Source organism: Chlamydotis macqueenii, chromosome W (genome assembly GCF_036417535.1).
Source record: "Chlamydotis macqueenii isolate bChlMac1 chromosome W, bChlMac1.mat, whole genome shotgun sequence".
Lineage (NCBI taxonomy): Eukaryota > Metazoa > Chordata > Aves > Otidiformes > Otididae > Chlamydotis > Chlamydotis macqueenii.
In genome coordinates, this window is record NC_141592.1 from 593745 (window position 1) to 621416 (window position 27672).

Below are 27672 nucleotides of genomic sequence, written 5' to 3' on the forward strand. Positions count from 1 at the left end.
GTTTAGGAAACAATGTGTTTTTGTCTTGGAAAAAAATTGTAGGCTTCTCCATCTATGATTTGCTATGGGTGAAACATGCTCACCACCTCCATGGAATTGATGTAGTCTGAAGAGGACTAGAGAAAATCTTGGAGAACAAAAGCTTGGCAAGAACTCTGGAACAAGTGTTTAAGAGTGAAAGCTCAGTTCTGGGGGCAATGGTGAAGAGTTAAACAGATTTTGTATGCCAGGCAGATGGCAGCACTTTCTTCATCCCATGTAAGCCCAAACACCAGCCAGTTGTTCTCTTTAATGAGGTCTGCACTCCTTCCATAAATGAAGTTCAATTTGGCTTAGTTTAATTGAGGAATGGATTGTTTCTACGTAAAGTGAGAATTTTGATATAGAAGAATAAAGGAGACACAGGAGGAATATGTATTTTTATTTCTTGCCCCAGTTTTCCCAGTGGTGCCCCTAAGGTTGCGATGCATGTCTTATTGCTAGAGGAGGGCTGAATTTGCCTTATACTGGGCAATTCATTACCATTTGGACAGAAGCAAGATCTGGATTGATCTCTGGCACACTCTTTGAAGCAGGACTTGTCACTTCAAGGGGTCAGAGGTGGCCAAAAACAAATTTCAAAGATGGCTTAAAACTGCCCCAGAGATGTTCATTCCTTGGTAGGAGTCTTGTTCTGAAGTACATAGCATGGCAGATGTGGGGTGCGTTCTCTGCAACTTTTCAAGGCTGATACATATTAAGAAACCAAACTGAAGACAACAATGCCCACAATGGAAGCGAAGGGGAAGGCAAGCTCCCAAAAAACTAGTCTGAGTAGTTCCAGCAGCTTGTCAGTTTGGATTATATAATAATTACATAAGCATGGTGGGACACTCTGACTGTTAACAAAAGGCATAGGCATGACTGTTTTAGTTTACTTTATTTTATGATTTTATTTTACCTGTTTTTAACTAGCCGGACTATATCAGTTATTGATCTTCATCTTGGTTACATTTTATCTTCTCAGCATTTGGATCCAGATCTGAAACTTACCAGGATTCAAGGCTATTAAGACCCAGGAGTTTGATTTCAATCCATTAGGTTGATAACTACAAGTCAAAAACTTGACTGTTGACAAATACTAAATAAATAAATAAAGTCAAGCAGGAGTTCTAATTTTTAATTAAATTTCTCTTTTTTTCTTCTTTGTAGAATCAAGGTGCTAATCTTAAAATCTTTACCCAGAATTGTGAGAGACTATGTATGGAGCCTGAAATAGAAAATGAAGGCAGCTTCGTAACTTGTGAGAGTGCAGGAACCATCCATCTAGCCTCAGAAATGCTGTGTACTGGAAAGACATTACAAGCAGAAGGTGCAGATTTACAGACGTCTTCTCAACACCGTGCTCCTTGTGATAAGAGAGAAAGTTGTCACCAGCAAGCCTTCTGTGAACAAGCAATTAATATTACTAGTAGTGGCAGCAAATCAAAGAATGACGTTTCACCTTTTCCTTTGTGGGATACGGACTCTGTTCCTGATAAACAAGAATGTTTATGTGCTGTTGTCTCTTCTGCAAAGCTATGTGATGAGCCAAGGGAGGGAGAGCAAAGGTATAGTTTTGACTCACACGATGGCAACGACACAGATATTCTCTGCAGTCTGTCATGTGATGAATCTCAGTTTGAAGCTAATCCCATGTCAGTTCTGGAATCTGGAGAACCTGGGTGCAAAGGAGATGCTGATATATATGCAGTGCATGACAGGCTGTGGAAACTTCTTCGTGAAGATGACTCAGACTATCAAATCCCATTTGAAAACCGAGGCATCACAAGTTTACAAATTAGGCTGACAGATATCAAAGTCACAGAACAGGAGACCTGTTCTGATCGTCCTTTGCCAATAAATGTAATAGAAGGGCAGGAACCTATCACACAGCCAGCTAGTAGACAAAGAACAGAGAAAGAAAATGTTTCTAATATCCTACGTAAAACAGATGAAGCATCTAACAGTGCATCCATTTGTCTTGCACAAGTGGTAGAAACAGATGGTATGTGTCTAGGTTCTAGTAGTGGAAATAAAACAGAAACAGCATCCATTTGTGTTTCAGGAAACAGTATCATCTTAAATACAGCGGAGTGCTTGGAGCAGAAGCCAAATCAAACTTTAAGTGACAGGAACGGATCCATTCAAATGACTGTTACTTGGGAAGGAAAGCTTGCCATTAATAGTGCTTCCCAAACACATGGTGCAGATTCTCCTCAAAGGTTAAAAAACGCTCAGAGTGGTAATTTAGCATGTGACAAAGAAAACCCAGCTTACATGTCAGATAAGTCGCATGGGACAACTGGACAATTACTTCATACTGATCAAAAAATGTCCTTGATAAATGAATCTGTAGCTGGTAAAGGGTGTGATTTTAGAGACTGTTACCCAGCAAGAAAAGAACTGGCTTATTTCCCTGAAGAGAAAGACATTTCCCCCAGTGAAAATACTAGTCAGCTTACACATGAAGAACACTCTTCTGTTGAAAACATACAGAAAAGTTATGAAGAGAATTTACAAGGAAAAGGAAATCACTCAGACTTGAATGCAGAAAGTGACACTAATTCTGACAGTTATAATCTTTCAAAAAATAATTACTGTAAAGATTTTAAAGTTGTTTCTAATGCACAGAAATACAGTAACCTAATGCAATTGCCTAATTTAATTAAAACTCCTGAAACCATGACACATAAGAATCTACCCCAAAGTATAGACCAACTGACAGAAATAGAAAAACAAGAAGTGGTATTCACTCCTCCTTTTGAGGATCCATTTCTAAGAGATTTTTATGTAGAATTGCCCAGACATGAACCACCTAAACCAGGAGACGAACAGAGAGAGATTTGCATAGGTGATGAACAAAGGGCTGAAATTTCCTGTGACTCAGGAGTTAGTCATGGTTCAGAGAGTCAGACTGCAGTTTCCCCTCATAATACATCAGAACAACACGTATTTTTTGTTGACAGCACCTTCAAGTCTGATGAAGAGTTAAAAACAGATTCTTCAAAAAATCATACATATGGATCTGGAAGTGTAACATCAGTTAGTACCCCATGGCCTAGAAAGGCTCAGAATGAGTGCCACAGCACAGCAAATGAGCATTACAGAGATATCCGTCATCAGTTAGACGTTGAACGACTGACTGTAAAGGAAACATCACCATTCTTCACACCTGTAAGCCAGTCAGAGGGCCTTCTTACCAGTAGATCAGCAATGGGGTGCCCTGGCACAGGAGGTCATGTGAAAACTGAACCCACACAACCTGCAGTCAAAGTAGATGAAAATTTGAGTATGCTGGAAACTTCGCACAGAGCCTTGCAGGATCAGTTCCATAGGGTACCTGACGAAAACAAGGAGGAAGTAGTTTTGTGTGAAAATAAACAAGAGATTGAAAGAGCTATTGACTATAACCCAGGTGAAGCTGAAGCAAAGTCTCCTTTGCATGCTTCAGTGAGCTCCAGGGCTCAGAGACAGATTATGAATATTAGCACTGAGCAGTCCTGCCCTGACCTGCTCTCTTCCAGCCAGCTAACTGAGGTTGATAACTCAATTAAGTCCACTGAGTATGATAAAAATGAAGAAGATGTCCTAACATCAGAGAGTGTAGTAAGTGGTTTAGTTCATCAGCCACCAGTTGATTCAGGGAACAACCAATATTTTCAAGAGCAACCACCCTGCAGCAGAACTCAGCCATTCTCCTTAGCGTTGACCACACGTGCTCCATTCCCGGTCAGTGCAGAAGGGCTAAGAAATCAAGAAGGGTCAAAATCCTACCAGACATTACCAACTGGTGCTGAGCCTGAGCCCATCAAATGTAACCAGGATGCAGCAAAGAGCGGGCATTTAGGTACTGGAGCGAAGAAGAAACTACCACCAGCAACACTGTCAAAAAAACCCCGACTAGAGGAGAGAGGAAACTTCAGCAAGGATCCTAGCTCTGTTAAAAAGTCTGTGAAGAGTGAGGCGGGCATGATTCACAATGAAGATAGAAAAGAGCAAAGGAAACTAATTTTGAGAAAGGATAGCAAAGGTAAGAGAAAACTGCTTTTCGTTTCTGTCCTTTCCCATCATTCTGACTGCAGTACAAAATTCAAATTCCTTAAACACACTGAAGCCTCCTTTGGTCTAAATCATATCAGCTAGGGATGTCCTGCCCTCACTGACTTTGATTTCTGGTTCTGTGAACTTAGAAACTAGTGCTGTCCCCATGCACAGAGCTGAACCCTCCCTAACATCTTTTTTCCTAGCTGGCAAATATATGAAATTTATGAACTTTTAAGCCTCTTTGAAATGGTTACTTCTTCATTTATCTTTCCAGGGAAATTTTCAGGGATATATAGCATAGTGGTACCACAGAGCCACACACAATATAGCAGCTGCAAGCCCCCAAATCTTGCATGTTGTTATGTTCCCGCAGCATTGTGTGGGTTCTGCATTCCTTTTCACCGCTGTTGGTCATAAATGACACTGATAAAGTTAGCAATATTAAATTGATACAGAAAACTTAGAAGTGAAATGAGAATCAGGTTGCTTGTCAAGAGTCTCTAGAAGGTTGCTAACAGGTAAAACAAAATGCAGACAAGAGTAGCAATAGTGTAACAGCTAGACAGATGAGATATTTGTGGTTTCTATGAATACTTTGCAAGGACCAAGGTCTTATTTTTGCCTTTTGACATTACATTTCATGTCCACATCATAAAATAATCTAATAGATCAGAGCAAGTCTCAAATAAAGGTAAGCTACACAACTATGAAGCTCTTCAGAGCTTCTAATTACAGTGTGATCTGGTGAGAGTTCTACTTTTCCGATCACATTTAGAAAAACACCGAACTTTTCTCTGTTCAAAGATGTGTCCTTTACCAGAGAACCTAGTGTGTGGGAGGAGAGACACATTCCTCCACAGCAGGGCAAGCAAACTGCAATTACTGAGAAATGCCCGATCTTTTTCCACATGCCTGAGGCTATGCTTGAAAAATGTTTTAAACATTCAGGTTGCATCAGATAAGACTGAATTTTCTTAACCCGCTTCTGATCTGCTTCAGTCTAGACTGAAACGAATGTATGTTTGTAGTTCAGAGAATTGTGTGGACCTTGGCCCAGCGTTATGGGGAGGTTGATATGGTTAGTGTAGTATATACTCAGTGTTCTCTTTTGTATTATTTTCAGCTCCCGGAGGAACGACTTTGTGGTTAGGACAGGGAATCTGGAGCTGTTAGTTCTATTTACAGTTCTGTCACATACTGTCTGCGTCATTTTAGCCCTGATTCAGCAAGATTCTTTGGCCTAAGGACTTAAGTGACTGCAGGTTAAACATAGCAGTGAATTCCAGGTGCCTGACCCTTTGAGTTGCATCCAGCATTCCTTTGGCATTAGATGGGGAAAGTTAGACTGCTGGAATGGGATTCCTGGGGGAGATGTGTCATGCCAGCTCATTCAGAGTGCAGCAGCTCAGAATTAACACAGTAGGAAGTGTAACATCTTGCATTTTACATCCCTTATATCTGGCAGGGGGGTCTCACTTGAGTGCAGGGATGTGTCACGGTCCCAAAACCTGTCCTTAAGGATATGTTGATTCTTTTTCTTTCCAAGTACTCTCCATCTTCCTGCTCATGCCTTGCATGTGCCGAAGATGTTGGAGTGTTCTGTGAGCCATAAAACAATTCTTAGCAGAAAACCAGGTTATCAGGACCTTCCCCAGACTGGGCAGAGTGCTCTCTTTCTCTGACATGCATGATTCTTGGATTTGTTCTGCACAATGGTCAATGCTTAGCAAAATAATCACGCCCTATGGCTGGAAAGGTAGGGACTTTTTTTTAGGGGCAGGAAATTGGTCCTCTGAAACTAAAGAGGGAAGCAAAGGCCACTGACATTATCAAATGCAAATATCTAACCACTAAGTGTGGGTTCCTCTCTGCAGCTGTGTTTTAAAGGAAATGGTGCCATCAGTGCATCTTGCAAAAAGTCTCATCCTGGCAGTGCATGTTAGGTATGTTCAAGAACACCTTTGAGACTGAGCATCTCCTGGGACTTAAAGTCTTTTCTCTCAAAGGCTGTGATCAGTTAAAAAAAATGTACTAGTTACAAGTATTCCATTAACATGAATTCTCAGTATGTAACCATAAGGTATGCTGCACCTTTGTGGTATTGGTTTTTACTGATAAAACCAACTGGTCCTTTAGTCAGAGAGAAGGTGTTTTGATTAAGAAAATATTTTATGTTGCTGCCTTTTTTGTCTAGAACTTCCCTTGCGTCCTGTTCCTTAAATTCGAAGCATCATTGCATTGAAAACATTTCCATTGACTGTGTGGGGCACCAAATCAGTCTTTTAAAACCTCTGTATTTTAAAGCCTTGGTTTCTGCATCAGAAGAAACCGTAATTATTTACCAGTGTTGTCAGATTCATATTCTTAACATTTGCAAACAATTCTAGGATTCCTTTAAAATGCCGAAACAATATAATTATCTTCTAATCCTGAACTGCGTCTCTTCTGTTTCAAGCTCCCAAGCTGCTGAAGAAAATCCAAGCAGAGTTGTTCCCTGACTGCTCTGGAAATATTAAGTTATGCTGCCAATTTGGTAACATTCACGGTGACTCCACCATTAGATGGACTAAAGATTCCAAGTTACTAGCCCGACTGCAGAGAAGGTGAGTGAATGTTTCTGCATCATAGAATCACAGAATGGTTTGGGTTGGAAGGGACCTTAAAGATCGTCTAGTTCCAACCCCCCTGCCGTGGGCAGGGACACCTTCCGCTAGACCAGGTTGCTCAAAGCCCTGTCCAGCCTGGCCTTGAAGATTTCCAGGGAGGCTGTCTATCCTTGTGTGGTGGAAGAGAATTGCTGAAAACACTTACATGCGATGTAGAACTTGACCAATTGTGAAATTGCGTACACAGACATCGGAGAGCAAAAATCTAGCTTGAAAAAAAGCCAAGGAACAGAGAAAGCTGAGGAGTCAATACTGAGGAACAGCATACAGCATTTTGGCCTTTTATATGTTCATACTTTATATATTTGGCCATGACATCGATAGGAATATTAGAATGCCTTTTGGTGTGATTTAATTATTTTTTTAATTTGATTGAGGTACTTTTCTTTCAGAACATAGTAGGATCATCTATTGTGAAACACATGATAGGCTGAATGTTTCTAAGTACAGTGAAAGAAAATGTTTTGTCTACTTGCATCATATTTGAATCAGTCTTTGCAGTGAGGGACAGAAATTCCAGGGACAGCAGGAGAGATATATGGAATAATCAGGAAAGATCTTTTAAAAGTATTAATGTGGAAAACTAACATATTCTGTTCCAGTGCCCAGGATGACTCTCCCGTCTCTTTGGCAATAGCTAAAGCCAGTAACAAAGACCAGGGAATGTACTATTGCTGCTTGAATAATGTGTATGGAAAGGTGACTGCTGAGTTTAATCTGACTTCTGAAGGTAAATTCCAATTTATAATTTTAATTAATAATAATGGCAATAGCCATTTCCATTCATATTTTTTTTTTACTACAAACTCTGTTTCTTTGTTTTCTTTTAGTATTGGAACATCTCTCAAGTTTTCAGAATTATGAAGGTAAGTACACACGTCTGCTTGAATGTGTACTCAAATCTTTGTTCCCTCTGATTTCCAAATAGAACAAAGGATGGAAAAATATAATTGGGCTGAGACATTTTGACAGTTATCCCATGGGATGCTATGGGAATCCCTTGAAGCCATTGAATCAGTATTGTGTTTTTGCTACCTGTCTTTCCCTCTTTGCACTCAGCTTTGCTGTACAATCCAAGATAAAATTCACTTTAGTTTATGGGAGTCTTGTAGGTGAAATACCCTCATATAGGATGGAATGGTTTGTGCAAGGTGATGGAGTACCTGCCATGACAAACTGTTGGTTTGAACTTAACTGAGTAACTTCTCATTAGCTTGATGCACTAGCCCTTCTCATACAGTAAACGGTGAAACAGCTTTGCATCGCCTCATACAGGGACACAGACACACCCAGAGTACTGAGAGCTCTTTTGGCAGAAAAACTTGCCAGTGGTGTTTGAACACATGGTCTTTGCAAGTCACCTGCTATGTAATTTACTCCAAGAGAGAGATGGGCACGAAGGTTTGGAATGTTTTCCCCATATGTTAACTTGTGTTTAATCACACTCGGCATATGTCTCTCTGTGCTGCAGCTAAAGATAGACCGTGCATTGCAAATGGGTTTATCATTTCTGAACGCACTGTGCTAATCAAGTACTTCATTCAGCCAATTGATTTTTCTTTCTTTTTCTAGAAGAATAAAATTAAACATGTAGTTCCTTGTTAAACATGTAGTTCCTCATGTAACAGCACTGTATAACTTTTGATCAGCAGAGAATTTTAGGTGGAGTTAAGGAGCGTTCTAATTCTAGCTTTGTATGCGCATGGTTTCCTCTGCTTCAAGAGAGGCAATAGTGTACAGAGTCTAAACCAGAGATAACTACAAAGAGGAGCTGGAAGAACTTCATTGCTGTGTAGTATAAACCTTTTCTTCTCCTATTTATCTTTTGAAATTATGTTCCTTGAAATGTGAGTAGAGAGACTTGAAGTGCGGTTAGAATTTTTTAGTTTCTCGCACTGCTTAACCTTAACCACTTTTTTTTCCCCTATATTTTTTTTCCATTTGTATTCCAGTGATCATTTAGAAGGTTGAAATCTATAACCTTGCTTGATTTCAGCTGTAGCAAACTTAGGCACACATTCTTATGCTACTGGTACCTTCAAAATGCAGAGGTGAGGGGATAACAGAAATATTGTTGTACCCATTTCTCCTGAATACAAAGATCAGTAAAACTGATGTATTTGCTTTTTGATTGAAGCTGACATGGTCATTTATAGAAATGTGGTCCTTATTCAAAATCACTTATGAAATAAAAATCTTGTTGCTTTCTCCTGCCTTTGCTAATGAACCTGTTTTTAAGCTGGTGCTTGCCAGATTGAAAAGAAATAAACACTTCAACATGCCAGTCTGCAGCACTGGAGCTGATGTAGTGAATGTGGTTGGTATAGGAAAGGCATGTTTCTGTCACGGTGGTTTTGGGTAAGGACTGAAGCCTCTTTCAGCCGAGTGCCTCTAGGAATACGTTGACAGAATCTTTCACTGAAAAGATTCCAAGCTGAAAGCTAGAATAAGCTCTGGTTGTATCAACAACTTCTGGCTTTTCTGAAAAGACAGGCTAGCTTCAGAAGAATGTGTTCTGAGCACATTGGGCACAGAACTGACTTCTACTTTTAAATTTGTATCTACATTCACTCCTGCACATTGGCTTTATTACTGTCTCTATCTTCCCCAAAAAAGCAGAGTTGGCAGGATCTTTGTTTTCCCTCAATGTCTCTTTAATTCTCAGTCAGCTTGCCTTACTTAACATTCATTTGAAGCTCCAGTTTACAACCCCCCTAAAGTTTTAAAAACAGCTTTTGTTGATCATTACCTCTATTTTTGTTTGCTACACTCTGTATTCTCTCCTTATGAACCTGAACTGCCAGCTTTCTCCGTGCTGGCTTTAGACGGTACAGGCAACAAGCCACGTTTAGAGGAGGAGGGTCCCAGCCCCATATTAACACCATTGGGCATTTTCTGTAATACTCTATGGAGAGATACATTTGTCCTCCCATGTCCACCCCTTTCCATGGAACTGCAGAAGGATGTTGTGCAGAACAAAGTGTTGTTGTGTTCTAGGTGTGGAAGAAATTGAATTCATGCAGCTCATGTTCAGAGAAGATTTCATCAGTGACAGCTATTTCGGTGGGAACCTGCATGGAGTAATAGCTACAGAAGAGCTTCACTTCGGTGAAGGCATGCACCGGAAAGCCTTCCGAAGTAAAGTGATGCAAGGGCTCGTGCCAGTGTTCAGTCCTGGCCACCCCTGTGTTCTCAAAGTGCACAGTGCTATCACATATGGGACCAAGAGTAAGGATGATCTGGTTCAGAGGAACTACAGACTAGCACTGCAGGTAAGCTTCCCCTGTCCTTTGTAAGCTAGAATTGTGGGGAAAAGCTGTCTTGCAAATATTCAAACAGATGATCTGTCAAATGTTTTGAGTGATGCTGCATAGGCATATCTGTTTGTAATATAGGAGTGCTATGTCCAAAATACTGCAAGAGAGTATGCGAAGATATATGCATCTGAAGCCGAACCCTTGGAAGGCTTTGGGGAGGTACCAGAGTGAGTATAAATATATATATATTTATATGCATTTAGACATATGCGTGTATGCATTGTCCTGTGCTACAGCTGCCCACGGACTGCTAGGAGTGATTACTAAAGGAGAAATGAATCCTGAGAACAGTGTTACAGCTGGAGTCATGACCTAAATAATACCGAGTGTCAAGGTGGTGAGATAGATTCCACTCCCATTAGAGAAGGATAATAACGAGTAGAGAAAGTAAATAGCAAGCAAAAGGCATAATTTTAATATAAACTTAGAGGAAATTATTCATGTTAGTGAAGCAACACCAGTAGGTGGTAATACTAGTATCATCTAGTAACATCAGTAGGGGATAGTCAGGCCTTCCAACTTTCCATTAAAAATGAAATCTTGAGAGAAATCATGATCACTCTGAGGCTGGTATGAATTCACTCCTTAGAAAAGTTTTCTGTGTAAAGAGAGGCTTAAGCCAGGAAGCTCAGCTCTGATTCTAGGTTTTCCCAAAGACTGGTTTATTTCATATCAAAAGCTTTCCTTTTCCCAACTATGTGTACATCAGACCAATAGCTCAATACGGGCTCACCTCTGCCTCTGAGGCTCAGAAGTGGCATCCTGAGGACTTGGTAATAGATCTTTTTCAAAGGATTTGCTGTTCCAGCGTTAGGCTACTGTGTAGAGTTGAGTTTGCAATGCGTGGTTGAAATTCCATCTGCCTTGCTTCAAGGATAAGACCTACATGCTTGACAGCAGGCTAAATTTCCATCTCTGTTTAGATGACCCAAGATCTGCTCAGCTGCACTGATTCCCTGGAAAAAAGGACCACTTAAAACACAGCATCTGGAATGATTTCCTTAAGCTTTAAGGATTAGAAATAGTGATGGACATGGCAGTGAAATCTTTTAGGGAAAGTATTTGTGCAAGTCAGCTTATTTTCTGGAAAGAACATTGCTCTTGGTGAAATTTGTATTTGAGAGATTTCTCTAGGCACAGGATGTAACCTCTCGTTTTGATATGAGAGAAACGCCATCACCCTACGAGAACTAGAAGTCTGGTGCAAATAACATGGAAGGTTCAGATCTGTTGCTTTATTCTAGACAATTGGCTGGAAGACAGCAGCTAGGAGCAAAACGAGATTATGTGTATAGGCTTTTGGTTTGCTTTTTAATTTCAAAATTTTAAGGCTAGATTCCTTTCTTCTAGCCAGCCCTTGTCAGACCAAACTTGTATTTAAAAAAGCGTATATTCCTTACAACTTTTAATAAGAAAAATAGAGCAAGATAAAAGTCATCCATGTTCTCCAGAGTCAGCTTTAAAGCTACAGCCTTAGCTTGTCTGTGCACCTTTGACTGTAAGAGAAAGCTGGGGAAGGGGAAGTGATGGACTTGGTAGCTGTTCATTCGCTCTCCGAGATCACCGGCCACTTTGCCTGTTTCATACTCCTTAATTGACAGAACTCTCTGGGTTTTATTAGTTTTTATCCCTTGATTTCAGGATCATTCCTATTTTTCTTGTTCATCGCCCTGCTAATAACATCCCCTATGCAACAGTGGAGGAGGAGCTGGTTGGGGAGTTTGTGAAATACTCTGTCAGGGATGGCAAGGAAGTAAATTTCCTGAGAAGAGACTCGGAGGCTGGCCAGAAGTGTTGCACCTTCCAGCACTGGGTGTATGAGAAGACCAATGGCAGCTTGCTTGTCACTGACCTGCAAGGTGAGTTGTCTGAGTGGGGGCAATAAAATGGCTTTCCCATGACACAGGCTGGTGACCACTTGCAGTCAATCCCCGGAACTGCAGAACTTCGAGACTTGCTTCTGAGCAATGTTATTCTTGGCTTCCTGTGTCCTATTGGCAGTGCTGAACGTGCTCCTTCCAGAACCCTGTGATGGGCAGTCTTCTCCAGGTGCAGACAGTACCCTGGCCCTCTGCCTGCTTTGTACAGCATCTCATGCAGATCAGAATAAAATACAGGAGAGAGAGTTACGATATTTTGTTTTCTAATCTCGTTTAAGTGCACTGTGTTTATTTGTGTGTGTTTCCCCAGGAAACAGAAATACATTAATTAATTGCCTGCTGTAGCAGCAGGGGCAAACATGTATTAACCTATGCAATATCATGATTATTTTTTACCTGGCTTATGTTCTTGTAAGAAGACAATTTGGAAAAGAAAAAGCAAATCTTACACTCTGAATGGGAGAGTTGTTCTTCCACATGTCCCCTTAGTAAATCTGGACACTCAATACGAGTCAAGTCTGGCGTATTGTATCACCTCCCAGAGGTTAATGAAATGTCTTGTAAATTAAAGACTTCCGTTGTTAATAACATCCTAACCCTTCACTTTTTCTTGTAGTTAAATACTTACAATATCTGAACAGTAGAATGCTCCACGTTCAGAAACATATTCCTTCAAAAAAAAAGAAGAATGGTGAAGAAATGCCCTCCTTGCATTTATTAAATGCTGCGCTTATGCTCCTATGGGTGTGACTCCTTCTAGCTGCTGAAATGCTGGGCCTGTGCCCAACACAGTATCTCATATTCTTTTACAAGAGAAGGGAGGAAAATCAGCAACAAGACATCTGAACAAGATCCCTGAAGTAATTTAAAGGGAGAAGAAAGAACAGAATCCTAGCCTGAGGGGAGCACAACAGCAGAAATGGTGTCTGAGCCTCTATAATGATTGCTGCCACCAAGGACAATGTACCTGCTGCTGTTGAAGAGAAACATCCTTCCTCTCTGATCATCTTTTAATTTGAGTATCTAGGCTGCATTTTTCAGGCATACCAGTGCCAGATTTCTGAGGGTGTTCTCCAAGGAAGATGATCTTGAGACTATAATTTTCCTGTACAGAAAAATTTGCACACTACAGGACTGGATTTTGCTTGTAAACAAGTGAACAAAGGGACAGGTCAAAAACCCCAAGTTTTTGCAAATACAAAATAAGAAAGAGATTTTGTATCTCTCACTCAAAAAGTAAAAATAAGTTTGGCTGACCTATTGCTCTTTGATTAGCAAAGTAAATATGCAGTTCCTACTGGTAAACATTATAGTCTAAGTTTGCAAAGCATAAACCCACAAAACCTCAAAATAAATACACGCATCTCAGAACAAATACATAAGCAAAGATTTTGTATGTTTCTTAAAATGCAGTCCTCAAAGTGTGACCCCTGCTGCCCCCCCACTGACTGTCTAGCACAGGAAACAAGTTGTGCTCTGTTTATCACCTTGCTATCTGTAAACTACCGGTATGAGACTGACTTCTAGAAATTGCTAGTGATACAGGGCACAAACATCCTATTTGTAATTGAGGTACTTGAAAACGTTTTGAAAAAATGGTGACAAATAATTAAAATTAAAGCCATGAATCAATAAATAATATTTAATGCCTCTATATACTTTTTTCTCTTGAATCTGAAGATATTCCTAGAAACGCTAGGGTAACATAAGCTTTCTGTTTCCTTGATGCCTTGTAGGTGTAGGAATGAAGTTAACGGACGTTGGCATAGCAACACTGGCCAAAGGGTGAGTGAAACATTATTTCTCAACAGCATGGCTTGGCTTTACACATCAGTCATCTCTTCACAATTTAAATATGCTGGGGAAGGGTGCACTGGAAATTTATTCTTGCTGTAACTTTGGAAGAAAAACAATCCTCAGTAGCGGAGGTGACCCTTGTCCCCCCTTACTCTTCCAGTCAAAGGAGAGAGTGTATCTACCGCCATACTGTGGGAACTGGGGAAGGAGATGCACTGAAAGGGGCCAAAGTTTGTATTGCCATGTTTGCAAGGGATTTAAAGGGATGGTGCATGAGGGAAAACAGCTGAAATCCCTCTTGCAGCCAGCAAAATTGCCAAAGCTTTAGAATATGTATTTATGATACAAGCTTTTATGAAGACTGTTTTCGCAGTTTAGAGCTCTCTAACATTTCTTCCTATAGCAGGCAGTGACCGTGAGCTTTTCTTGAGCCTGTGTTCTCATGAGCTGCGCAGGTGGAGGGAAGATGTCTGTTCAGCTTTGTGTAGGCCACTTACCTGAAAAAAAAGGAAATGTGTTAAGAGATTTGATGGTATCTCATTCCCTTTTCTCTCAAAAGCAGTAATTCTGAGCTATAATGAAAGATCTATTCATAATATTTAGAGGCCTGTTTCCTACCAGTTTTGCAATGGTTTCGGGTCTTTTTGGGAGGCTGAAGCATGTATGTAAATATATAGGCCTTTAATGTTCTAACTTTCTTCCACTTCTCTTAGATTTCTGTTAATTAAAGCTTCTAGTTATACTACAGGCCAGAAGAGCCATTGCTAGGAACAGGCAGGGTAAGCAGTCACACAAATCAGCTGGCTGCTGAAAAGGAAGGGAGGTAAATGCATGTGGCCAGTGCTTTAAATTCATAGTCTTTGAGGATCTGACAGGAAAAGCAGATCTGATCACGTGTACTCAGTCTTTTTACTAAACTGGAGCTTGTCTATATACCAGTGGTACAGGAAAAAAAAGCCTTACAATATCTTTTAAATTATTAAAAATTTGACCCCAGAATATTCTGTGAAAATCCTTAAAATTTGCAGGCTGGCATCTATTCAAAACTTACATTGATTTACTCCTTTAGCTGTAGATCCAAAGTGAAATCAGCTGAAATAATGTTGCATCATCCTATTATAAAAAGAAGTAATAAAATTTTTATTTAGGCAACACTGTTCTCTAGAATCAGATTTGTAGAAATGCTTTAATGGGTGGTGTTGTCCAGCTCACTATGGGGAATTGCTCCTCTAAAAACACTTGTTGAGCTAGGGGAGAGGAAGATGAAGTGAGAAAATGAATATAGAATGCAAGCTGTGTAAGGATCACCTCAGTCATATAAGAGAATATCATTTCCCTTCATGAACAACCTCTTTAAAATGTTGACTGTTATTTTGTTTGTCATTTAGCTAATGATATTGCTACAAGACAACAGATTTTTCCTAGTGCTGTATTTTTCTTTCATGCTCCTTTCCCAGAAAGGACACCTCTGCATTAATATCTGCAGTTTGATTTTTAATGGGGAAAACAGACAAATCCAGAGAGTTCATCTGTATTACTGGCTGTTGCGGCTGTGGTAGTGTGCAGCCATGCTGCTGAGAGATTGTCTGTCTCACACGTTGGGGAGAACATGCGTACTCCTGCTTAACCAACAAACGTGGTATGACACTGCTGTGATTTTAGCTGCATTGTTAGAGAAGATACAGAGCTGTTTTTTGGTGTCATTGCCTACAGAAGTTCCATTGTTTCCTCAGCCACTCTGCAGAGGTGGTGCCCTCACTGATCACAGACAGGGCCTCTGCCTCCAGTTCTTCTAAGCCTGGGCCAATCCCGTCAAGGCAAACCAAAAATATCCTTGGGAAATGCTTCTGTGATATGTGAGGAATGGAAAAACATGCATTTTATTCCTGGTTGGAATGTAAATAAGATACAATTCTAATTTCACTCTAAGATTAAACTCGTGGTCGAGGAAAAAAGAACCTGAGAAGAAATTAATCTCCCCTGCCCCTGCCACGCTCATAGTGTAACCAAGCTTTCAGACAATCTGGTGTGATGGTACAAACCGCTGTTGATGCATGGGCAACAGCCAGTGTGGCAACTCTCGTGAGTTATTCATGGCTATTATTTATTCCCCAGTGTTTCTTGTAAGACAAAGCACAGTAAGCAGCAGACATTTAAATTATGTACCTACATTCAGCATTGCTCATTGCTGTTAGTGATTTTTTGGGAGGTCCAGGCTCATATTCCAAGTCTGAATGAACATTTGTGGATGAGCATTTGTGTATCCTTTGTCTTCATCTTTCCCCTCCCTCGCGTAGAGGCTGTGGAGAGATTGACGTTTTCAACAATTAACACTTCAAAGTAATTCTAACCTTTTATCCTTCCCATGTCTGTTTTACCAGTGAGCTGGAAAGCAAAGGAGCCAAAGCAAAGGGTCGTTTGTTCGGTGCGCTGGAGTAGCTGCAGGACAGTTTCTGTCAGCAGAGGGCGAAGCCTGCTTAGAAACCGGGAAGCCTGGCAGGGGTTGTTAGCGTACCGCTGGGGCGCACCAGCGGCGGGGAATCCGTCCTTTAAGTAAGCTGTTCGCTAGATTCTGTGGCGAACGTCAACAAAAAACATACCACACTGTGACTGGCTTCTAAGTGCAAACAACGAGCCGGTTTAGACGTTGTGAGCGAGTGCCCAGGTATTTATCCAAGAATGGTAAACACAAAGATGAAGGCATCGGGAACACAGTGACCCAGGGGCAGGATGATTAATTGGAGCACTGTTTGCCAAATGTGGATCTAAAAGTCTGTCTCGTTTCAGGGAATTAACAAATTTAGTTTTACTCAGCATCGCAGCAAGAGGCATTGGGGAGCTGAAGCCTGGTGACAAATCCAACATTCCCCTTTCAGATTTAAGGAAGATTTGGTTTGGTCCAACCCCCAGCTGTCAAGTTTGGGAGATGGAATTCTGTCCAGGTTTTATTTAGCAGTCATCTAGTCAGTGAATTAATAGCACATGCTGTGCAAAGTAGCAGATGCGTGTTTTTCAAGGATTGGAATGGTCAGTGGTTTGGGGTTATTGAACACAAAACATAGGAGCGCAACGTGGACTGGACAATTTAGGAGCCATTCAGCTATGGAGACTTCCCCCCAGTTACACGTACCACAAGCTATAACAGCACAGGATGGTTAGAATTACGCTCACAAGTCCTGCCAAATTACAACAGAGCTATGGTCATTAGGTCTGTCCAGAACAAATGCTGTGGTCTGGAGCACACAAGCAGGGCTCTGTGAGCAACAACCAGCAACCAGCTGGCAGAACTCAGATACAAACCTTTGGTCTCACATCTGTAGGTTAGTTTTTCTGAGTCCCGGTATGAGACCTGGGGCTGTCTGCACACTGCAGAGCCAAAGTAGGCTCATTCTGCCTCTGAACTTCCAAAATAAGCAAGGAGTGCTACCTAGGCCACCTCTGTAGCCACACGATCAAATGCAAGCCTATTGTTTTAAGAAAAGGGAAATGAGAATGGCTTGATTTAGGAGCAAAGCTAGCAAAATAAAATTAATAATGTGTTTTTAATATAAATGTTCCATCTCTTGTTCACGAGATATTTATGCTCTGGCTTTTACTGCAAATATTTCTGTTATTTGCTGAATTCTAAAGCTATAGTTAGCAGAACATTTAAATGAAATGCTCTTCATTTAAAGTGTCCTTACTCGTAGTACCATCTGAGCAAATGCTGCTGTTTCTGCTTTGTTTAGATGTTCCTTCAAAGCCATGCAGGAAGTGACAAATACCAAATACAGACAGGAAGGCCATTTAGACTGACTTCTATTTACTTCATGAGAAAAGTGGATTTTTTTTTTAGCTCAACTTTTTCTTTCCAAGATTATTTCCACAAAGAAATCAGTATTATCAGAATTTTATAGCATGAGAAAAACACATGAAGAAATTTCCTTTAGCTGCAACAAAATGGTGACCTAGGGAAAAAATGAAAGCAAGGACAAGAGAAAGAGTGTGCGGTCATTTCGCAGCCACAAATTAACATAGCCAGCATTCAGTGCAGTGAAAGTTCTCACCTGATCAATAGCTGTGGAGGTTACTTACCGTTAATATTTCTGCCAGAACACACCTACACAAAGTGCGGGAGAAATGGAGCCTCTCAGTCAGTCTTGCAGCAGAAATGGAGAATTTCAGGTACCAGAGTAAGCAGGTGCTGCCCAGAGGCTGCACAGAGCCTCGTTGTCTCCCCGGGCCTTGGCAGCCACCGCTGTTACACACACTGCCGCAGCAGCCAGCAGGGACACACCGTGAGCTGCTCTTGCCAGGGGCACTCGCTGGAGAGACTCAATGGTTAATTGAGTATTCGTGACAAATTAATCAAAATATTTTGGTCTTAGGTTATTGCTCTTTGCTGGCAGTCCATTCCTCTGCTTTAACTAGTTCTGGAGTCAGGATCATTGCTTGATACAGAGATTTTCCTGCTGAGCACCGGCGTGTTTGCCTGTGGAACTTCTGTTCTGCTGGCGTGTGGAGCACACACCTGACGGCTCCAGCAGAGGAGCTCCAGTATGAAGTCTCAAGTCTGCTACTTCTCCAAAGGAGGGAGAGAACAGTTCATTCTCTTCTGGGCTCTGGGGTATAGTCCTGAAGTAACCATGGCACTCCTCTTAAATATCCTTTGGATACACAAGCATGGAGAGGAGAGGAGAGGAGAAAAAACTTGATAACCCTCTGAGGTTCATCTGGCTGTTTAGAGAGAGCTAGCTGAGTGGTTTCTGTAGGGCAGGGCAGGCTTACTCCCTGTTTCGCTTAGAGGGTAACCTTGTCTGGTGTAACAGCTTCACATGACAAATAATAGTAAAATACACTTGGAGCTTTATTTCATTGAAATACATATTTAACATTCAAAAATTCTGACTTCAAAGAAAAATATGAAAACAAAATACTGGCATGAGAAGACAAAAAGGGCTCCTAAATACTTACGATGAGAAAGTCGAACTCCCAAACAGTTTTTGTTATTGAAGTTAACCACCAGCAATGCTTTAATTTCTTAGAAGGTTAAGATCTCCTCTTCACCTTGCAATTATCTGGAAAGTCTTCATCGTCCTGGCTGCAATAGCTTGTCTGAAATCATTTGGGTTCCATCCCCCATGGGTGGGCAATTGCGACAGTGTTTAAGAGCAGCAGCAAAATGTAGAACTGACTTTTTTTGGCTGTAAGGGGGCCTGCCAGTATACATTACCATTTTGGTATGTGCCCGAAAAAGCAATAAATATTACCTTTCAGGTATGCTGGAGACAGTTGCAGATTTGCATCATGCGCCAAAATTCCTCCTAGAGTGGAACTACTGATGCTAGGAAAGCAGTCAGCATGAAGTTTCAGCTTTTCTGTTTCTTTTCTGTAGAGGAGCACTAGAGATGCAAAATAGGACAGCTAGATATAGATGCTGCAGATATCGTCTCCTTTTGTTGCAAAGTATTTTATTGTATTTTCACCACTGGCACCATTCTTTTGTAGAAGACAATTTGGCAAACTACGTTGCAATAAGGATGCTTACCTGCCAGGAAGAGTTTGACCTTCTCAGAGCAACAGTGTTTTCTTTAGCACTGTGCAGTCTGCATGAGGAAAGAAGTTCTCTGGAATGCTGTGCAGTGAGCATGCTGTGTTCATTTCAGTGCTAAAACCTGTTTGGTTTTCGTGCAGTGATAACTCACAGCTCGCATCTGAGGACACTGCATGGCCAGCGAGCCAGGAGACTAGGTAGAACATGCACTTATTAAGGTTACTGAAAAAGGAAAGGAGCGCCCTGACCTTTCTTCTCTCTTCTCTATCCTTGTAATTTGACCAAAAATTCTTCCTTTAAAAAGGAGATGCAGCTTTAAAAAAAAAAAAAAAATCTGATGCAGCTTAAAAAGCAGGCAGCAGGAGTGTCAGCAACCAGTGGCAAGGCGAGAAGAGGGATGTACATGTTCTGCCTGCTCCCTGGTTTTGCTGGCCCACTGAAGAAGGGAGAAGTAGCAGTGGGAGAGACGGTAGTGGCTTGGGAGCTGTGAAGGCTCGATGAGACTGACTTCCTCAGGAACGCTCCTTATATCCTTCTTCCCCGAGAGGCTGGGCTCCTTGAGCTCCTGTAGTCGAGCCTGGGGGAGGGAAGAGCGTAGCACAGAAGTTACGTCCGTGTTTGGATGAAAACAGCTTCTGGTTCTGACAACAGCTCGTGCGGCAACCTTGTCTCTTCAAGGTAGTCAAAAGCACTGTTTCTAGGGAATGATGTAGAATGGTTTCATTGTATATTACTGAGACAGAGTTAGCCAGCAGACAATTATATTCCCAAATAAACGAAATGAAAAATAGTAGGCAGGACACAGACCACAGAACTATGCCTCTTTAACCCTTTTCCCTCTTCTCCCACTACTTGTTACCTGGTTTCCTTCACCTCTCAATGGCTCAGTTTGATTTTCTGTGACAGAGTTAGTGCTTCTCAGAACTACATGAGTGGAAGAGTCTTCCCTAGTATTTTCAACTTGCTTGTGAGTCACCAGTCATACTGTGCCTCCCAGTGCTGAAAGTGAATCCTGAAATCCCATTTGGCTTTTTTTTTTTTCTTTGTTGCTACAGATACAAAGGTTTTAAAGGCAACTGCTCGATTTCCTTCATTGAGCAGTTCAGAGCCCTCCATCAGTGCAATAAGTACTGTGAGATGCTGGGGCTGAAATCACTCAGAACCACTCATCAGAAACAGAGGAAGGCAACATCCATGAAAAGCAAAAATCTACCAAACTCATCGTCTATAAAGAAAACAGTGCCCAAGAAAGCAAGAGAACCTAGAGACTTCATTTCTTCAGAGCACTGAGTTGCAACGTCCCATCTTGCGAGAACTCTTCTCAAGGATGTGTTGTAGTGACAGGCACCAATGACCTGCTGGGGCATAACTTCAGTCTTCTGCCTTGTGACATTATCTTGAAGTCATCCTGATGCTGATGCCAGCAACAGTGGAAGGAGCTGATTCTATGGTTGCCATACCTGAGGTTTAACATCGGGGCAAGGTTTTGAAGGCAAGGTTTTGAAGACAAGCTTAGCCATCTGCCTGGATTATTTTAGAACCCTTCTGTATATTGGTATCTGCACATTTTGAGTCTTGGACATTGAGTGCGCCACAGGTCACTGGAGAGCATCTTCCCTTCTGCGTGTCTGTGCCTGTGACCCTGTGGGTTCAGCTGCTACATAAACATCAGTATGTTTAAGATACCACTTAGTAAAAGTTTTGCACAGTATTGTTGCTCAGGCTGCTATAGAAAAATTGTTTTCTTTCCCAGATTTTTGCATATTGTAATCCTACTGTAATCCTATTCTTGTCATTTTTTCTACCACGTACTTACATCTTTTAATACAAGACAAAGCCATTCATGATTAGACATACATGCCTTCTGCTCACCACAAAATCAGCTAGCATCTTTAAGGTCCTCACAAAGTGATGTCATCAGCTTAAAGATGGGCACCTTGTGTGATTCTCCATAGAATTCCTTGCTTTCTGTGCAAGCTTTCTTGAATTTACAGTTAACCCCACGGCACAGTGCTGTTGTGCTTGCACCAGTCCTACTGCAGGATAGAGCTTTGCAGTCTGCATGTGGCCAGACAGCTACCATCTGAAATAAAGCATTTCATGTGGAGGGTATTTCAGTACCTCACAGCATTTTCAACTAGAGTAAGTACAATGTCTTTTCTGCGTAGCACAGCCGTTTTGTGAAGGAGCATGGCAGGTGCCCTGGGCCAGTGTCCACCTGGGCCAGTGTCCACCACTCCTCTCTCTGCTAGAGGAGTGACTAATCAAAAATGCCTGGGCAGGGCCAGAACTGGAAAAAGATGCCGTGCTCCACTAAACTTATGTGTAGCTGATGTGGAGATTTGCAGCCAGAGGAGGGAACCACGCACGTCAGAGTGCAACAGGTTTACTAGAGGCGGCAGGTGAGAACGCAGCATGCAGTGCCTAACACAGAACACAAAGGCTCAACATTGTCAGACTTCGTGTCCCGGTGTGGTTACTAAATAACGGGTGGTGCCAGAAACCAGTACCTGTGTGTAAGAGTCCCAGCAGTGCTGAGGGAGGCACGAGTGATTTCGGACTGGGTTCTGCTTTGTATTGATAAGCACTGGGTGTCAAATAAGAGAGAAACTGTTGGGGACTAGCTGACACTAGGGACAGAAACGGATCTGACTGCAGTGTAGGTGTAACATCTGTGGTCCTGTTTACGGTTAATGGAAGTCTTCTCAATAGAATTCAGAGCAAAGTGCAGGTCATCTGGAAAACAAACATTTGAAATAGGTTAGATTAACTGTTCCAGAAATGTGCCCGTGTCTCTCCATTGAGGGAAAAGGAAGCAAGTGTCAGACAGACATCTGCATTTTAAGTTCCAGTTGTTGAAGAACTGTTCCTACTGTCCGGAGAACTTCATTGGATTAAGTTCTCCAGACTTGTTCTGAAACGTTTGAGATTTTAAGTTTTCTGCTAACTTAGGTGGGGGAGACCAATTACAAAATGGTGTTGCAGAAATAAGGATGGTGTTATAGTCCATGTAAAATTAAATGTATGAAAGGCTATTTGAAAGATGAGTTTTTAAATAGAAAATGCCAAAGAAAGGTGAGAACTTTGAGTGTGACTGAAATTTGGGTTAAAATGTTGAGAATGAAAGCTTGACAAAAAATTACAATGTACTCAGGATGGGAAGCTATCCATTTCAAAATAAAGGTGGATGACAATGCTGTGCTACTGCAGAGAATCTGAAGTGTCACAAGAGAACAGAGGTAGAAAAGTACACGGAGCAGGAGTTTTGAAGGAGTTCTCAAACACAGCAGGCAGAGGGAGATGTGGCACAGATGAGGCAGATGGACTTGTTAATACCGGCTGTGCTGTAGGGAGGTTTTCCCAGGGAAGTGCCACTGTTCTGGTGTCTCCATTCAAACCAGGAACCGGTTTGAGTTTACCTACATCTTTCTCTCAGCCAACAGGAGGTTGGTGCGTGTGAGAGAACAAGACACCGTGCATGGCCACACAGCACACCTCGCGATGGGGATGGCAGCAGGCCGCGCTCCACTCCGCCTGGCAGTCGTCAGGCATCATGTGTGGGAGCCTGGAACGCTGTGCGCCGCTGATGCTTATTGCTGCTTGCGGTCCTGGGTAGCTCTGGTGGGGAAGGGAGGATGTTGGGAATGGGCCAGTCAGGGCCAGGCAGTTAGCAGGAAGCTGGCCGCCCAGCCTGGGGCACCGTGCTGTTAGGCCAACACTGTGTGTCAGGGGGCCTAGCTCGGTAGTCCTTTCCCCTTCTGTGGTGATGGGAGAGGGTCTCAGCAAGAGCTCTGCTCCTGACAGCATTGCGTCAGCGGGGAGTGCCAGTATGGGAAGGAGAGTTCACCGCAGGGCTTTCCAGTTCTTCTGTAGCCATGCGCGTCAATAGTGTGCTGGACAGCGTTGTGAGGCTGCTTGCTCGTCAAAGCCAAGGGACAATGTAAGAAGCCTGCGCTAAAGAAGTGAGGCCTGGTGTAGCCGTGAACTTGAGTTCCCTCATGCTCTGCAGTAAACAGAGAAGGCTCACTTGGGGGTTATTGCCTGATCCGATGCTGCACGTGTGCATGGTGCACATGTGCATGGTGCACGTGCGTGTGTTTGCAGGCCACCCTTCCTCTACCTAAGGTACTCTTGTCTGTCGGTTAGGAGCTGGAAAGTGGTTCCCTAGGTTTCTAAAATAGGCAGTTTCTGGTTGTTCCAGAAACATCAAGTATGATAGTGGCATGTAACATCTTTGGGAAGGAAATTTGCTCCCATTTCCCCTCTTGTGTTCTGCTTGCTGATAGTTCTGATCTCTAAGAGACTCGGTATTGGGAAACCAATGCTCCCCTGCCCCCACAACTTCAGAGAATTCATTTCATTGGTATTTCATTGGTGCTTGTGTAAAAACATCACCTTACTGCATTGACCTGGCGTGTTCGATGCTGATGACGGCACAGAGACAATGAATATTATCCTTGTCCAGAAAGATGGAGGTCTCAATCCTGGAAGTGACTAAGCTCAGCTGGATTCTCAGAGCACCCATCTGTGACCATAGTTCCATCCCTGCAGTTTACTGGACAGAGTCATGACTTTCTTCCTTATTCATTAATCAAAAACTCAGATAGAATGTTGTTGACACCTGTTGGCCAGAGTAAGCAGAGCAGAAACCGTAGATCTGAACAAGGATGTTTATGCTCCGCATATCCATGGAACACAATACAATGAAAGGCTCTATGCTCTGTCCTCTCTTCTAAAGAGAAGACGATGACATTCTTGTCCCCTGGCAGTGAGCAGAAGTAAATCTTTTAGAATGCTTTCCTCTGTGAGGAGTTGTCCTCACGCCCACTGATGGAGCATTAATTAAGGACTCAGGCAACATTCTGGTTATATTTCTGTTTTGATGGATTTAGTATTTTTCATTCATCTTTCAACTAGACGTGACATCTGCGCTCAAAAGCTAATTTTCATTTTCTTGTTACTGATCTCACAGAGTAAATGTGTTCGCAGAGCATTATGTAATAACAAGCCATTTGTTATTTGGTTTTCTTTGGATTACATGGGCATATACCCAGCTAAAGTGAATGCTTTTCCACTGCTCAGGAGTTTATTGAACATATCTTGTTCGTTAATAGGCATACTGCATTGCGCATGTATTACAACACTGTGTGAGTCACAGGTCCTGAATTTCTGTCGGTGGAAGGTCTAGCTGGTGATAATAGCAGAACCTGGCGATACACTAGTCTAAAGCAGTCATTCTTCTGTAATAGAACAAAAGCTTCAATTAAAATAATGTCACAGGATCCTGTTAAAATTCAGTCATTGCCCTTGGTTCAGCTCCATGTGCAATTCCATTGAAATAATTATACCTAAAATGTTACCGAACGTAGAAAACACTTGACTGATTACCTCAGTTAGAGCCGTCCTGACAAGTGTTAAAACCTTGCTCTGTCGTGGTGCCCGGGTGATTGCTCTTGGGCGTATCTAAGGGAAGCAGAGAACTGAGTCTTTGCATTTTATTTGTTTCCTTTTTGCCCCGTCCTCTCTCGCACTTGCTGAGTGTCCGTTCTGCCCTGCTGCCTGTCTTGTTTGACGGGTAGGAGCTCTGTGGCAGGAATACCTTGTCCATGCAGGCCCCTCTCAAAAACATCCCCAACTCCTTACTGACGTTTCTGAGTCGTGATACAAGAGTTGAAAATGTAGACAGACTGACAGTGACACAGAGAGAGCTCCGGTGTGCATGTCAAAAGCTGAGTGGAAAAGATGATTAACAGATTGTTTGTATGCCCATGTCTAAATTGTCATGTCGAATTTTTTTAGAAAGACTTTGCTAATAATTGCTCTTCTTTGTAGACTGATAACTAGCCACCCTACCCACCTTAGTCTTGCTGTTACGGAAAATACATGTATACCCTGTATTGGAAAGTATATCCTGGTTTTCTGACAAAGAGTGAAAGCTGAGTCTAGACTTTACTTCATAGAAAGGTCTAGGCCAAGAAATCAGACTGGGAAAAGGGAGTTGGGTTCCTGTTTGTGCCAGTTGACTCCAACGGCAGGAGAAAGAATCATCTAGTAAAACTATGGTTTTACCGTGGTGTACCTATGTTACCAGTATGCATCACCTGGATGGATGTCTGCAAAATCATAAGCAGTGAAATAATAATTATCAGCAGGGTAAACAGTATTCTCACAGGGCTCCAGATTGAATGGCCCGTTGAGGTGAACAGGCGAAACAGCTGCCTGTTCTACAGACAGGCTGTTAACCTGAGCCAAAGTCCGCTTTTTGCCTTTGACGTAGGGAACCAAAGCAGCGGTTTTGTGAGCAACTCAAATTAATACGTATTCTGATCTCAACAGAGACATCAGCAAAGCAGAAACTGGAAGCTGTTTTTTAAAGGAGCACTTGGAGGTTACTTCTTGCTGCTAACAGTTGTGTTATTATATTAATAAATATTCTTAAGCACACACAGAATGAATGAACTGCACTGTGTCCTGCTAGCAATTTAAAAATGTGAAGCTTTCCATAGGGCACCACAGTAGTTTAGGCTGAAGCACTAACACTTTGTGATTTAAGTTCTATTACAGAGACTAACAGTGATAAAACACTCAGGAATGGAGTCAATAAAGCTTCTACAGGACGTTTCTTTTTGTTCAAAAGTAATTAGTAACAGGAATGGGCTATAGTGACTGCGTTTTTAGAGGTATATGTCCCTGTAGATAAACTGGTAAGTCTGCCTGTTCTTTCACAGGTTTTAAGTGCTTTAAAAAACATCTGAGCTCCAGTGGTAGTGTTTTTCACAAACACCTAATGGATTTCAGTGCATAGGTCCATATCCACAAAGTATTGGGCACAGAACACTTAAATTTATCTTTTTTGCTTAGAACTTTATTGCTCAGGGAAAACTGGCCGCCCCTGTGCCTTTTGAAACAGAACCTTGAGTACATCTGAAAAGGTCGCCTGAATGTTCAGAAGTGTTCAGTGGTAGCAATGAATGAACTGGAGTACATCAGTCCTCCACGGATTCAGGAAGACAATTTGCACTTTTGAAAAGCCGTGCACAGTTGCTGGGAATCAGCTGCAGACTCTGATTCCAGCATTAGGTCTTAAATAGCAATCTCACCCACAAGGAGAAAGTCAGTGGGTACAGAAAACAGTCAGCCTGGTCCTGAAATACAGGGAGATGTGTCTGGAGGGCAGAAGAATTTTCCCTAAAACTGGAAAATTGAGAAACTTTTCACCAGAATGTCTGCAGCACTTTTAAACCGGCGTGGGAAGATAGGTCCTTGCTGTAGAAGTTCCATTATCCTTCATTTCCAGTTTCCAAGTGAGAAAAGCCAGACTGCCAAGTTTCAGGATTTCAGTCTTTGACGGACTAGTCTTGGATGAATTGCAGCGCTGTGATACATGTCCCCAGTCCTTATGCATGCACCAGCTTTACAAATTGCTTGGCCCCAGGTCTCCAGAGGATGCAGCTTCAGAAGGGAGCTGATGAATTTCGACTGCCGTGCCTTGAATATTTATCCACTTCAAGGAGATGTAGGATGGAGGACCCCATGAGAAAACAGGCAGTGTGTTTCCCAATCCATTCCTTGTACCCTATAGCAAGAGAAAATTGTATGCAATTCTTGTTGAAGGAGCTTTGCGGCATAACTCCCGCAGCGTAACCTCACATAACCCAACAGTGAACTGCAGGGATGTAGCTCCGTTATGCCTTAATTCTTTTTTTCTCTTCAGGAAACGTCAGCGTATCTAATACTTGTGTGGGTGTTGCAGAGGTCATGTTGCTCTACAAGAAAAGCCTCAGTAAATAGCTTTTCATTTGTGAGTTTTAAGAGCACAGTAAGACAGTAATAGGGAGAGAGAATTAACGTACGCTGCTACCCTGCCGCAGGGCACCAGGGACAGGTTAGGAACGGTTTGCCCTGTGGATGTCTGGCTGAATATCTCAAACGGGTTTCCTTTAATAACATTACAGGTGGAAGCTGGGGGGCCCGTACTCCCGTTCCACCGCTGGAGTACCAGCAGTGGTGACTCATGTTTTGCATCTCTAAAAGAATGAATGACGTGGAATAAGCGGTGCTGACATTGCAAATTGTAGAGCTAGTCCAAAATGCCAGACCTAATCTCCAGCTCTTTCTGTTGACATGATACGGGTATTGTGCTCAGGCAAGCAGCACATGAGGCTTACTGAGTGGGAGGAGAGAAACAGCTTAAGATGTTCTGCAAATAAGAAAAATCACAGTGCCAGTGATCAAGAGAAGGGCGAGCGAGACTGGTGCGGGCTCCCTAGAAAGCACTGCAGGTGTGGTGAGGGAGGGAAGGGACTTCATTTCTCTCTCAGTCAAAGGTTTAGAAGAAAAGTAGCTGCTGCGAAAATGTTACACAGAGGGCCTTGCGGACAATGTCGCTTTTGCTTTCCTCCTGCAAAGCCAGA

The 27672-nt window shown here is 42.2% G+C and overlaps 1 protein-coding gene across 1 annotated transcript in view; it reads left to right on the forward strand.

The window, feature by feature from the left end:
* Nucleotides 1-20969, forward strand: part of ALPK2 (alpha kinase 2) — a 28539-nt gene extending 7570 nt beyond the window's left edge. The window contains exons 2-10 of the mRNA XM_010126658.2: nucleotides 1192-4051; nucleotides 6521-6668; nucleotides 7334-7461; nucleotides 7562-7597; nucleotides 9729-10003; nucleotides 10127-10215; nucleotides 11690-11907; nucleotides 13665-13713; nucleotides 20314-20969. Of these exons, the coding sequence (XP_010124960.2) occupies nucleotides 1192-4051; nucleotides 6521-6668; nucleotides 7334-7461; nucleotides 7562-7597; nucleotides 9729-10003; nucleotides 10127-10215; nucleotides 11690-11907; nucleotides 13665-13713; nucleotides 20314-20548 (4038 nt within the window). The 3' untranslated portion in view covers nucleotides 20549-20969. The remainder of the gene's footprint in view (nucleotides 1-1191; nucleotides 4052-6520; nucleotides 6669-7333; nucleotides 7462-7561; nucleotides 7598-9728; nucleotides 10004-10126; nucleotides 10216-11689; nucleotides 11908-13664; nucleotides 13714-20313) is intronic.
* The last annotated feature ends 6703 nt before the right edge of the window (nucleotides 20970-27672 follow it).